The sequence below is a fragment of the Monopterus albus genome, unplaced genomic scaffold, assembly GCF_001952655.1.
Source record: "Monopterus albus unplaced genomic scaffold, M_albus_1.0 scaffold41.1, whole genome shotgun sequence".
NCBI classification, from domain to species: Eukaryota; Metazoa; Chordata; class Actinopteri; order Synbranchiformes; family Synbranchidae; genus Monopterus; species Monopterus albus.
This window is the reverse complement of record NW_018127921.1, coordinates 568,490-580,591: the sequence shown is the minus strand read 5'-3', so window position 1 is coordinate 580,591 and position 12,102 is coordinate 568,490. Positions and strand designations below refer to the sequence as shown.

At 40.5% G+C, this 12,102-nt stretch overlaps 2 protein-coding genes across 3 annotated transcripts in view; one reads left to right on the top strand and one right to left on the bottom strand.

Moving 5' to 3' along the window:
* Window positions 1-142: 142 nt before the first annotated feature.
* On the top strand, window positions 143-5,474 carry LOC109959841 (uncharacterized). Its single transcript, XM_020599548.1, has 12 exons — window positions 143-417; window positions 514-553; window positions 960-1,089; window positions 1,538-1,682; window positions 1,776-1,896; window positions 1,985-2,063; window positions 2,299-2,404; window positions 2,772-2,877; window positions 2,978-3,059; window positions 3,496-3,559; window positions 3,711-3,819; window positions 3,920-5,474. Exons 1-12 carry the CDS (start codon window positions 415-417, stop codon window positions 3,973-3,975), a joined length of 1,041 nt encoding a protein of 346 aa, XP_020455204.1. The 5' UTR covers window positions 143-414; the 3' UTR covers window positions 3,976-5,474.
* An 801-nt stretch (window positions 5,475-6,275) lies between these two features.
* scyl2 (SCY1 like pseudokinase 2) overlaps window positions 6,276-12,102 on the bottom strand; it is a 13,368-nt gene continuing 7,541 nt past the window's right edge. Inside the window, exons 9-19 of one of the 2 annotated variants that reach the window (XM_020599546.1) lie at window positions 11,543-11,719; window positions 10,791-10,802; window positions 10,495-10,617; window positions 10,017-10,130; window positions 9,675-9,807; window positions 9,471-9,589; window positions 9,200-9,300; window positions 8,930-8,999; window positions 7,608-7,685; window positions 7,395-7,517; window positions 6,276-7,309 (exon numbers count right to left, since the gene is read on the bottom strand). In XM_020599546.1, the coding sequence (XP_020455202.1) occupies window positions 6,677-7,309; window positions 7,395-7,517; window positions 7,608-7,685; window positions 8,930-8,999; window positions 9,200-9,300; window positions 9,471-9,589; window positions 9,675-9,807; window positions 10,017-10,130; window positions 10,495-10,617; window positions 10,791-10,802; window positions 11,543-11,719 (1,683 nt within the window). In that variant the 3' untranslated portion in view covers window positions 6,276-6,676. The remainder of the gene's footprint in view (window positions 7,310-7,394; window positions 7,518-7,607; window positions 7,686-8,929; window positions 9,000-9,199; window positions 9,301-9,470; window positions 9,590-9,674; window positions 9,808-10,016; window positions 10,131-10,494; window positions 10,618-10,790; window positions 10,803-11,542; window positions 11,720-12,102) is intronic. The other variant, XM_020599547.1, reaches the window with a different exon arrangement.

Sequence of the window (12,102 nt, the reverse complement as noted above, 5' to 3'; positions counted from 1 at the left end):
TACTACTACTACTACTTAGTAGGCTTTGCTGCTATGCAGTTAAATTAATGTGGTGGGCTTATTCTTTTCTGAAGCCTAATTTTAAGAATAGTGGAAGTTACACTTTTTGTCTTCCTCCATTTCTGGTGCCCCCTGGATGTACGGCGCCCTTAGCATTGGCCTATGCTGCCTATGCCACGGACCGGCCCTGACACACCGCGCCCTGTTCGCTGCCAGCTGTGAGAACAGAAAGTGAAAGACACTGTTTAGGGACATAGCCAGACTTTCATTTCGGTGTCTGAGTAAGGGAATGGACATTTCGTGAAACAACTTAAAGTTTTCATCGAAATCGCAAATGAATTGATTGATTGATTGTTATCGATCGTTTGTCTGTTTGATCGGCGGTTTTATTTTACAGTGTGGTTTCGTCTTGGCATGGTGAGTCCGTAGAAAGCTGTCATTCCCAGTTGTGCTTTTGTATCTGCCAGATATTTTACTGTCATTGTAATCTGTAATTGTACTTGTTGCTTATAGGAAAATGAACAGCAGTTGGACTATTTGCAGGTGGCTTCAGGTCTGACATAATTTCCTGCTATTGTGTTATTTATATTACACCACTTTACATACAGCAGACCTGTATTCAAGTCTCTTGATAGACCTACAGTGAATTTCAAGCTTAGACTTATTAAGTTGACAAACTGAGCTTCGAGGAAAGACTGATAATTCTATATGAATATGTATATGAAGACACAAACTGGCTCAAATTATTTCCTTGTACATACTTTAAAGGGAAAGATAAAGCTTTCCATTTAAATACTCTGCCCAGTTTTTTAATGATCTCTACAAATATCAACAGCCAGATAGAGCCCCTGGGCTAAATGGCTTAAGACCTCTGGTTACATTTAAACATGGCAGGGTCTATGTGGATAACGTGTTATTTAGAGAATACACAAATGATCTCATACTCTTCTATTTTACAGGCTGTGGGAATCATTATAAGTGGCAGCTGTCATTTGGACAAGAGTGGCTGACCATTGATAATGACCATGTGATTGAGACCCATTACTGCCAACCTGGGGCTAAAGGAATCACCATCAATACCAGCAATGGGTCAGTGTTGTGATTTTAACTGGCTTCATTTTAAGCCTTGTGAACACAAAGTGCAAATTAAACTTAAATCTTGGAACGACTTTTTGTTTTCTTTCCCAAAGAAAATGGCTGCGTAATTGTTTGTCTAGCAATGACAGAAAAGTAGCTTGAAAATTTAGCACTTGTGTATAATATGCAAGTATTTGAATAGGGTTTGGCCATTCACAGTTTTTAAAGAGTCACATTGTCACTGTTAAACCTGCCAAAGCTTATTTTTTGTGCCATTATTTAGTATTTTTAATTGACTAACATTCCCCATTGAAACTCAAGTAATGACACAAAACTAATTTACAGTACTTAAGAGTAATTGCAAATTGATATATGTGGTACGTGGACAGATGGATGGGTTTTGTGTTGGTGAAAACAGGTGAAAAAGTACTAACTCAAACTGAATCCTGTGTCTTCGCAGCCAGGTGTTCATAGACTTTGATACGTTACAAACAACGAAAACGGGTGTGCAGGTTAGAAGACTCAGCTTCCTACCTCAGGGCCAGAGGGAGGAGGTGGCCTGGTACTTCAGAGATGACAGCCTGTGGCGTGAATATGGATCTCAGGTGAGGAGGCCTTTGGCATGAAGTTTCTGGTTCATTTGATGAACAGGTTTCTCAGAAAGTCCTCTCTCCTCCTCCTCCTCCTCCTCCTCTCAGGGCTCCGGCATGTTGGCCTCATCAGTCAGCAGTCGAGATGTTGAGGATCAGTACACTCTCAGCCCTCAGGGAGCCTTTGTATTCATGGTGGGCTTTACAAACTACAGCCTCAACTTTTCCAGTATGTTAATTTAACTGCATGATCACATTGATTTCAGTAAATATTTCTTTATACGGCTAAATCTAATGGACCATAATTTACTCTACAGCCATGACCCAAACAAACTATATCACAGGTTTAAGCAGAAATGTACGCAGACGTCCAAAATTCACTTCCAGCACAGTGAGGTAAGACTTTTCCACTGTGGTTTCACAAAAGTGTTTCTCCTCCGCATTCAGACAATTAAGCAAACATAAATAGAAGTGCATAAAAGTGTAGATGAAGAGATGGCAGTGAGGGAGGTGAAGTCCTTGATAGAAACAGGTTCTGATGGAGCTTCATTGTGATGACCCAGTGAAATATTTCTCACCATTTCAAGGCCTCTGTGTGCAGGACCATGATAGTCTCTTCATGTCTCTGCAGCCCTAACTCAGTTCCATCCATGGCTTCTTCATCCCAGCATGCTGTTGGTGGTTACAAGTGGGAGTTCATGGGAAATGAGGGTGAATGGACAGAATACCAAGCACATGTAAGTGGGGCATCCAATGATTTCAGCTGGTAGAAGCTTACAAATGAAACCTAACAAAAATGTTTCTACACTCAGCTAGAAACACAGACTTTTTAATATTTATGATGCTTATAAGTATGCTTTAAAAAATATATATTTAACTTTTATGTCTTACTTTCAGACTAGGCAGTGGCATCTGGTGATCAAATTGAAAATACCTCAGATTATTAATGATTTCTAATTAGTTCAGTATTATCTATGGATTTGTGTACTGTGCACCTGTTTTCAGCTTGCTCCACATCATCATGGAGGGTTAACGTTGAGTTCAGGGACAGTGTGCATTCCTGTATAACTGATTTTTTTTTTTTTTTTTTGTGCTTGTGTGTAGTTATGTTCATTTGACAGCCCTGCTATCGAGAGTCAATACCAGCTGAACCCTCAGGGACAGCTGAACTTCAATACCAGTTATTTCTCGTACACGCTGGATTTCTCAAGTAATGCACACACATACAACTACAAAACTGCTTTTCTGTTCAACCAAACAATCAATGATTTTGTTGAAACCAACAGAACATTCTCTACATTGGTTCATAGGAATGTGTCAAGTCAATAACCGTATCGGGACTACAAGAGCAGTGAGGAGGACTTTCATCAATGGGAGTCAACAAAGCAGCAGGCAAGGAGAAACACTTCACTGTGAAAGGAGAACCCTTCAAATACAACATATCATTGAAACAACCTTTAATTTACCTCAGAAAACAAGTTGGACATCTTAATTGATAGCTAGACATCCCTTATTTGTTTGTTAAATTGAAATGGTAAAAATAAAGCCTCTTAAAAGCGCCTTAACTCACAAAGCACTTAACTGAAAAGAGTAAGTACAATTTGAAACATTTCACAGATCCCTCAAGGTGTTCTTAAGATGTATGTAGATATTTAAAAACCCCTTAACAAAACACCTTGGACCTACCTTTTGTCCATGTCCTCTATACACTAAATCTGCATAGTAATGTCGGCTCAATTCGCTGAACAGCAGGATGTGAAAAGTGTGTTCGTAAGATAAACGGTACATATGCAGCTGTAAATGTTTTCAGCTTTCTTCTGTTTTTCAGTTTGAGCTCAACGCCGCGATGGCAATTCCTAGATATCGGTGGAATATGGAGAGACTATTCTAGTGTAAGACAACTTTTTTTTCCTGATAATAGTAATGATAAGCAGTTGCATCTGTAATCAATACATTTGTAAAAAGGTATGCTAGCAGCTAACCGCATTTTAACAATACATTAAGTGCAGTTCAATGTGTGTTGTGACTGTGTGCATCATGCAGAGCAAGTGCACCATTTCCAGTCAGGACATTGAGCTCCAGTACCAACAGAACCCAACTGGTACTATGAGATTCAACACTCCGAGCTTCACATATGAGCTGAACTTCTCAGGTGACCTTTTATTCAAAAAAAAATATATCAAAACAGGTGGCAGTATTATAGTAAGAGGCCCGTGTTTGAATTCCAGGCTTATTCTTCTTGCCTTTTGTAGCCATGACTCAGAAAAACCTGGCCACAAACACCACCAGACGAGTGCAACGAATTTAACCAGTGACTGTGGGACGACAGATTTGGATGCCGGAGGTGACGTCCACATTGGTTCTGCCAGTTACATCCCTGCCCGTCTCAGGTCGTCTCTCATGTTGGAATGATTCACTGCCGTTTTTTTCACAAGCTGCCACCTCTTTGGTGTGTGGATGACTTCACACAACTACATGGGATATTTAATATTGTATAAGATATGAAGGAAGATGTAATATGCTTCATATGAATAGAGTCTATGAGAAGAGTGCACTTTGTCCTTTTCTGAAACATCAGCACTTGAATATTGAATATATAAATGTTTTTACAAAGACTTTAACCTAAAATCAAAAGGATGTTACTATTGTTTCTAATGATCCCGCCTTATTTTATGCTTAGACCTTAAATTGTTCATGAATACTGCCTTGTAATAAGGGTGAAAGTTTACCTTTTGAGAAGATACTTAACATGAAACCAAAGGAAAATGATTTTTTCTTCTATGCAATGTTAAACTGTGCATGTAAATCTTAAATTATTAATACTGAATACTGCTGTTTCAGCTTCATTTTTACTTCCTAAAGTTACCTGTACTCTAGTATCTGAAGTATGGTTTGAAAGCCATCATACAAATAACAATCACCCTTTGTGAATATCGGATTGTGCACTTTCCTTTACTGTGTATGTACAGATTTTCAGTGAACCACCTTAACACATAAAACAAGGCCCACACTATACATATATATGACTGCAGTAGTATACAAGTAATGCTGTAGAAGAATAAGCTTTAGTTTTCAGTTTTGGGGTTCTGCCAGGATATGTGACACAGGCTCCAAAGGTCAAACCCGCTATGTGATAAAATCAAAACTGCCACATACAATAAACTCAATCCAAAAATGAAAAAGATCCAATCACAGAAACGTTTGTAGTCATGTATGGTAAAATGTGGGAATAAACAGAACCTCAGGACCCAAATAATGCTGCCAAACTGACAGAAAGCCTGCCAGGTATGGGTGACAATATTATACAGAACAAACAATCCAGTAAAAATGTTACACTTCAGAATGTTAACAATCATGATCCATCTAAAAACCCCAAAATGGTGTAAATTGCTTCAAAAATGTTTAGCAGATTAGAAAATCTGGCAGGCCTTTTATTGTAGGTCAACGGAAAGAAGGTATGGACACAAGCTGAAAGCTGCTTGAGACAAACAGTGTGCACCTTCAACAACCAGTAAGGATTATTGCACACGACTCATCTAAGGCCTCTTAACCTTTATGACAACAGTGCAGTCCATTTTTATATCACTATAAATTTACAGTTCATATGTTGCCAGTACAATCCTCTAACAGTGGAAAAGTGCTGAAATCAAAATATATAGTACAAACTCAACAGGAATGGTTTGAGCTGCTTAAAAATCTCATCACTGCAAATCCAGCTGGATGTGTGAAATAAAATGCACTGGTCACTAGAATCATTAGGAATCATCATTAGAAAAAAATGCTAAAATCAGACTTTAGTTCCTTTGTGGTCAAATTCAGTGACATACAACAAAGCAAGTAATTTGAAAAGCAAATCCCAGACAGATTAAGGGAAGCTATTAATATTCAAGACCTGTCTGTTTAGTTTTACACATATACCCATGTAAGGCACAATAGCCTCTTATGTTCCTTGTTTACCATCTTTAGCATCTCGTTAAAGGACACTGCTGTAATAACTATTTCACACATCCTAATCCACTGCCAGACCCATAATCAATCATACTGCATTTACAGAAATTGATTCAATGGTTCTTGTATCCAAAAGAGGTGTAATGGTCATCAGCAATCTCTGACCCTTTCCTCTTCAACATGCTTGCTTAGATGTCCAAGTAAATTATGAAAAAAAGCAGGTTTTGCAGCACAAGAATTGCACTATAAGAGAATGAGAGGTGGGAAATGAAGATCACAAGTCTAATTTGGGGTGCTACAGAGAAGCTTCTCCACGGAGGTTGACAGCAGAGGGCTTACTCTCCTTGCCACATGTAAACAGCAGCTGCTAGGCTGTCAATTTTTACACCCCCTTTCAGAGTTCCTCCACAGAGGAGCCTCCTGTATGTGGATCAGTGTGTGCAGGCTTGTCAGTGCTACATTTCAAGCTACCTCCCACTGGGCTCAAGACATTTTGGTGAATGCTTTATTTGTTTTAAGCCATGACTCTGATTAGTTTAGACTTGATTCCTAAAATAGTCTGAAGAAGCAATAAAAAGGTACAAACACCTGAAACTGAACATTTTCTGCCTTTTCTTCCAATTTTAAGCAGTGATTCTGATGTTCAGGAAGTGAAATACATTCAATCCTCTCATTTATTCATGGTAGGACCACAAAACCTTGCTAAAGAAACTGAGCTGGAAGTCATCTCAACCTATGAGATTTGGACTCCCAAGAATGTCAAGTACAAAAAGTAGGGAAGCCCCAGCATATAAAGAGCACAGCATAAAAGTAGTACTTCCCAGCCCAACCATTTGTTCTTCTCGTCAAGTAGAAATGGAATTCAGGTACAGGTTCATCTGCCGGCTGAATGTGATCAAGTCCGAATTTAAACCAGGTCAGATTAAAAATACAGACGGCAACAACCCTGCAAGAATTAAAATCTTCACATTCAATCGGTGTCTTGGTCTGTGAGAATTCAAGGCGGTTCTGTTCAAAGTAGTTAAAAGAATAAACCTAACCCTTCATCTTTTAAACAGACTTTAGCCAAACAAGTCTTTCAAATCATTGTTGACAGATGCACTATGTTTAATTCCACTTTGGTTCATGCTAGGGGCAGTAGCAGGTTGAGAAAAGTTCTGAGGACTGAAAAAAGGGTTTGCTTGCATCCCAAACCCGCTTGGCACTCCTCCCATACCTACAGGTGCACCCTGCAGCTGAGTCTGAGTGCTCTGGCCTGAACCAAACTGACTAAGCCAAGGGGTGTTTGTTCCAGGTGTAGCCATTGGACCCATTTGGTTGAGGGTAACTTTGGGCTTGTTGGATGTAAAAAGATTGTCCAAGGCTGACATGTTGGGGGCTTTATTTGTCTGTTCAGTGTGTCCTTGGTTCTGTGCAAGGGCTCCAAAGTTTGGGGTGCTGGTGGTGGCGGCCATGCCACCATAGAGGCTGGGGCCTGCGGGCCGCATGCCCATCCCCATGCCTCCTGTCTGGAAGCCCATAGTTGGGTTGAAGCCGTTAGAGACCGAGGCACCCATGGAGCCCGCCATGGGGCTGGAGGAGGGGAAGGCAGAGATGGTGGTGCCTTGCACTGGTGCTGGCCTTGCTGTGTTGGCCAAAGACAGGCTGTTTAGTGATGTCATGTTGTTGAGAAGGATGCTGGTCAGATCCTTAGTCTACAACATAAAACAGAGATTTATCACCACATTAGTGTCTGAGCATGAGTATGTGTTTTTGTACTCAGAAGTATGCAGCTTTTACCTGCGAGTTGGTGGTGGTGGCTGGTTTGACAGCCTGTGGCGCTAACGGCTGCTGGTTTCTCAGTTTGGCCGCTTGCTCCTGCTCCTTAGCCAATCGCTGTTTCTCCTCTAGAGTCAGGGACATCTTTAGGGTTTCACAGGAAGAGAAACCATTAACAAAATGGACCACATGCTAAGTTAGCAAAGGTGAAACAGTGTGTAAAGGAGGCCATACTCTATTAGGCTGTGAAGCTGTTGTTGCAGATCCATTCTCTTTCCCATTAACCCCTGTGCTGCCAAAGATTTTGTCAATCTGAAAGCAAAAAAAAAAAGATGTTGGAATTACTATACTACAGTGAGGTCACGTTTTTAGACAACAGAAAATATTTATTACACAGTAAATAAAATCATATTCTGTAATGCAGTGGTTCCCAAATGGTGTGCCATGGCACACTGGTGTGCTGTGTGATCTTATGACAACCATATAACGGTATTGCAGCATACAATGATACAAAAGGTTATGAATGAATTTTTTATTTACTATATCAGTACTTTATATGCACTAATTTCCCATTTTAGAGACAAATCATATAGCCTAAAAGAACAGCCACAAGAAAAGAGAAGGACTGTCAGTAGAGTGTATCACGAACCCTGCCTTATGGCCTCAGCTTGACCGTGAATGTCAACAGCCCTCAGCCCGAGTGCATCATCTGTTGGGTGAAATTAGCTAATGTGGTGCCAAGCAAACTGAAAGGCAATTGGAAACTAAACATCCCTTCTACATTGAGAGAAACGTGGCCTAAGAGCACGACATCTGCACCGGAGACAGCAAGGCTGTTTGTGGGATTGTGTGAAATTGTCCAATAAGGTGACAGAGGCAAGTTATATGCTAGCAGAGCTTATTGCAAAGTAGATGAAACCTCACACGGTAGCAGAGACACTCATTCTCCCCGCTTGTAAAAAAAAAAAAAAAAAAAAAAAATATTGCAGGTGTCATGCTAGGTCCAGATGTGCTCTCTTCAATCTCACCAAGGATTTTTTTTAATATCTCTGAGCACCGACAGGCACATGTCTCACTAGCTTTTAAATAGGGAAACAATATTTACAATATCAAATGCTGATTTAAATCTAAGTTCCATTTAAGATTTTTCTTTTCAACTCAGTGTCAACTACTTTTCATTCCCAATGCATCTCTTTTCTTTAAAGTTTTTTTATTCCAACTCAGTGCATACTCTTCTCTGTCGATATGTATTTAGTTTTTATTCCCAGTGCATCTCTTCTTAATTTGGTCTGTAAGGAGTGATTGCATCTTGATGCTTCCCTCTCATGCCAGATCTACCCCTCCTCTCTCACTCACTCATTTTATTTGCCATAAGTAAATAAACAAATGTTTACAGAGTGACAAAGCTGATAACGTGGTATAGAGGCTATTTTCTATGGACATGAATACAGGTGTGCCTCGAGTTTTGGCTTGCCCTTTGGTGTGCCTTGGACACAAAAAGTTTGAGAACCACTGCTCTAATGTGTTACTGCACCAAGATGGAATCAGCCTCTCACCTGGTTGCCAGAGCTAGGTGGGCTCTTGGTCTCTTCTAATTGGTTTCCTGGATTTGCAATATTTATACTCCTGTTAGGAAAAAAGACATCAGTGGACAAAATCAGAAAAAGAAAAAAAAATTTGAATAGAGGCATTTGCAAAAGCCTGATCAGCCCAGATGTCCTAACTAATCTGTTAATAAAAATTCCATGAATATTTGTGACTATTTGATTATTACAAACGATCAAAGCGAACAAGGACTATTGTACAGAATGAATTACTGTGGATACCTCTGCTGCTCCTGCATAATATGCAGCTGCTCCAACTTGGTCTTGTGTTCAGTCTCCATACGACTCAGCATGTCACGTATAACCACCATGAATGAGTTAAACTAAAACATGCAATATATTAGTCAGGAGAAGTAGGAGCTGAAGTAAATTAGAAATGACAAATCTAATTTAAACAGATTGTGCAAAATGTCTTCAGAGGTTTTCCACAGATTTGCAGGTAAATGACATTTTAAACATGTACTGTACAGTTTCATATGTTTGACTGTCGTACCTGGTTCAGGTTGAGGTTGTTGTCTATACAAAGAGAGACAAGGTGAGGCAGGCTCTTGGTGGCAAGGTGCTCTTTCGGGATGCCCAACTTCTTGTGGCTGAAGGTGCACTTATAAATCCCTAAAGTAAAAAGATAGACAGTGAATCAATCATCAAGCAAACGGAGAGACTGCTCAAGTAAAAAGAGTACGAGTAGTTTGTTTACCTAAAATGCCCATGAGTACTGCTGGTTCTCTAGAGGGGATCTGGTGTAGGAAGGGCAGGATCTCATCAATGACAAACCACTTGTCTAGATATTCCAAAATCTTTCCCAGACACACCAGGGAGTTCACTCGTACCTACGCAGCAACAAAAGACAATCCATACATGGGCGAAGTCAGTGAGGTGATATTTTGAGAGACAAATTCAGACACTTCATTTGCGAGCACGACTGTTGGAGAAGGACAGGGGCACAAGTAAAGACACTTTAAAGACACAGCTACCAAAAAATATTTTGATGGAGGCAATCTGGCAGGAACAATCTGGGGGCAGAAAATAACAGACTCACAGCTAGTGAGGAGGTCTGTAGGCAGGCCGATTTGACTCGAGGGATGAGGGAGTTCTTCATTGACGGGTAGTCAATCAGGTTGGCAAATGTCGGGATGATGTTCAGACACAGCTCCTGCTCGGCCACAGATAAGATGTTATGAAATACATGGCATTTTTTTATGATGTACAGTATCCATTTTTACTGTATTCTTAATACTGTAAAGAGAACAAATAGTAGGAGCAGCTGACAAAAAAAAAGGTAATGCCTAAAAATATTTTTAAATATCTTTGCACAAAACCATCTGGCTTTTTCAAAAGACAAGTATACAGTAGTTTCTTCAGTTATGGCCCGTTTGATGACGATTGTCATGACTGATAGACATTTTAACTACCATTTATAATTGATCGGGTGGTTTTCTGGTTTCCAAGACTTACAGGTAACTGGGTTATGTTTTTTTCAACAGCACCTCAAATTCTAGGCAGCCTTCTCCATGTACCTGGATCTGTATAGAAGGGGCTTCCAGAGCTCTGTAGACCATAGGCAGCACACTGTTCTTAATGTCCTCTGCTGGCGTTTTGGTCAGCAGCAGGTCCATCTTTTGCAGGAAGATCAGCAGGATCTGCACAAAACAGAGACCCCGTTATAAAAACAGTCAAAAAAAGCAAAAGAATACTATCCTATCATCTACTAAAAGTAAGTGGAAGTGAGCAGAGACTGTGTCTTCAGTGGTTTTAGTACAGCTTTTAGTACAACACATCACTAGCTGATATGGCTGGAGCAGAGACCACTCACCATATTACTAGCCTGAAGAAGCATGGGAAGAAAAACAGAGAGAAAGACAAGTCTTGATAAAGTGACAGACCGAGCCCAAACAGTGCATGCCCTTTAGTCAGGTTACATTTAACTGGTGAATCTCACTGTCAAATCTCAAACACACAGCTGCCAAAAGGGAGAAAACATCAGAAGGACACAGTACATTACATGAGAATATATCAGTTGAGTGCATTGCTAGCTTAGTAAAACATGCTTCGATTATAGTGGTACTGCCTACATAGCCTAGTAAAGAATAGTCTATTTCATGTGCTGAGCAGAGGTCATGCTAGGCTCTCGTTTTCCATCATTTTGACAGACAGGAGCATAAAAATAATTTATTATTACCCATCAATTTAATTTCCATTGTTTAATTATAGGACATTTTTAATAATTACCTTATAGAACAAGCTTATGTGCAGACACTTTTCATGTCAACACATAAAGCAGATGACTTTTTTTCAGCAGTAACAGTGGAGGCCATTTAAACAAGTAAATATAAACACTGGAATTGTACAAAACTGGACTGTTACCATTAAAATATGAACCACCCATTTACACCAAGGCAGGTTAACTGAATTGAACTCAACTGACCTACTGTAGCTTAGCCTGGTGCAGAGCTGACTGCCACTAGGTTTCCTGACAGACTTTTCTGTCATTATTCAAAAAATTCCATCAATGACAGAAAATATTCAGTTAACATAACCTCTGGTGCTGAAGGTTTGTGTGTCTACCTGGACAGGCTCTTGCTGCTTGAAAACAGGTGTGAGGTCAGGCAAGATGAGACGAATGTACTCCTCCTTGGTGCACTCCTCAGCAATCAGTAGCACATTGGGCAGCACAAAGGGAACCATGTCTGGATTGACAAACTCAGAAGTCAGGGCTGGCAAGATTCGATGCACCACAACTCTCTGTGAGAAAAGTAATCAGAATGGGTTGGAGAAGTCGCTAAACATGAAAACTTCAAATTGTAACGTGTCTGTTCATGATGAGTTCATTAGACTACATTTTTAACAAACCACAAAATAAACAAGTAGAACATCCATCCATTTTCCTCCGCTTATCCAGGACCGGGCCGCGGGGGCAGCAGTCTAAGCAAAGATGCCCAGACTTCCCTCTCTCCAGACACTTCCTCCAGCTCCTCCGGGGGAATGCCGCGGCGTTCCCAGGCCAGCCGAGAGACATAGTCCCTCCAGCGTGTCCTGGGTCTTCCCCGGGGCCTCCTCCCGGTGGGACATGCCCGGAACACCTCCCTAGGAAGGCGCCCAGGAGGCATCCGAAAGAGATGCCCGAG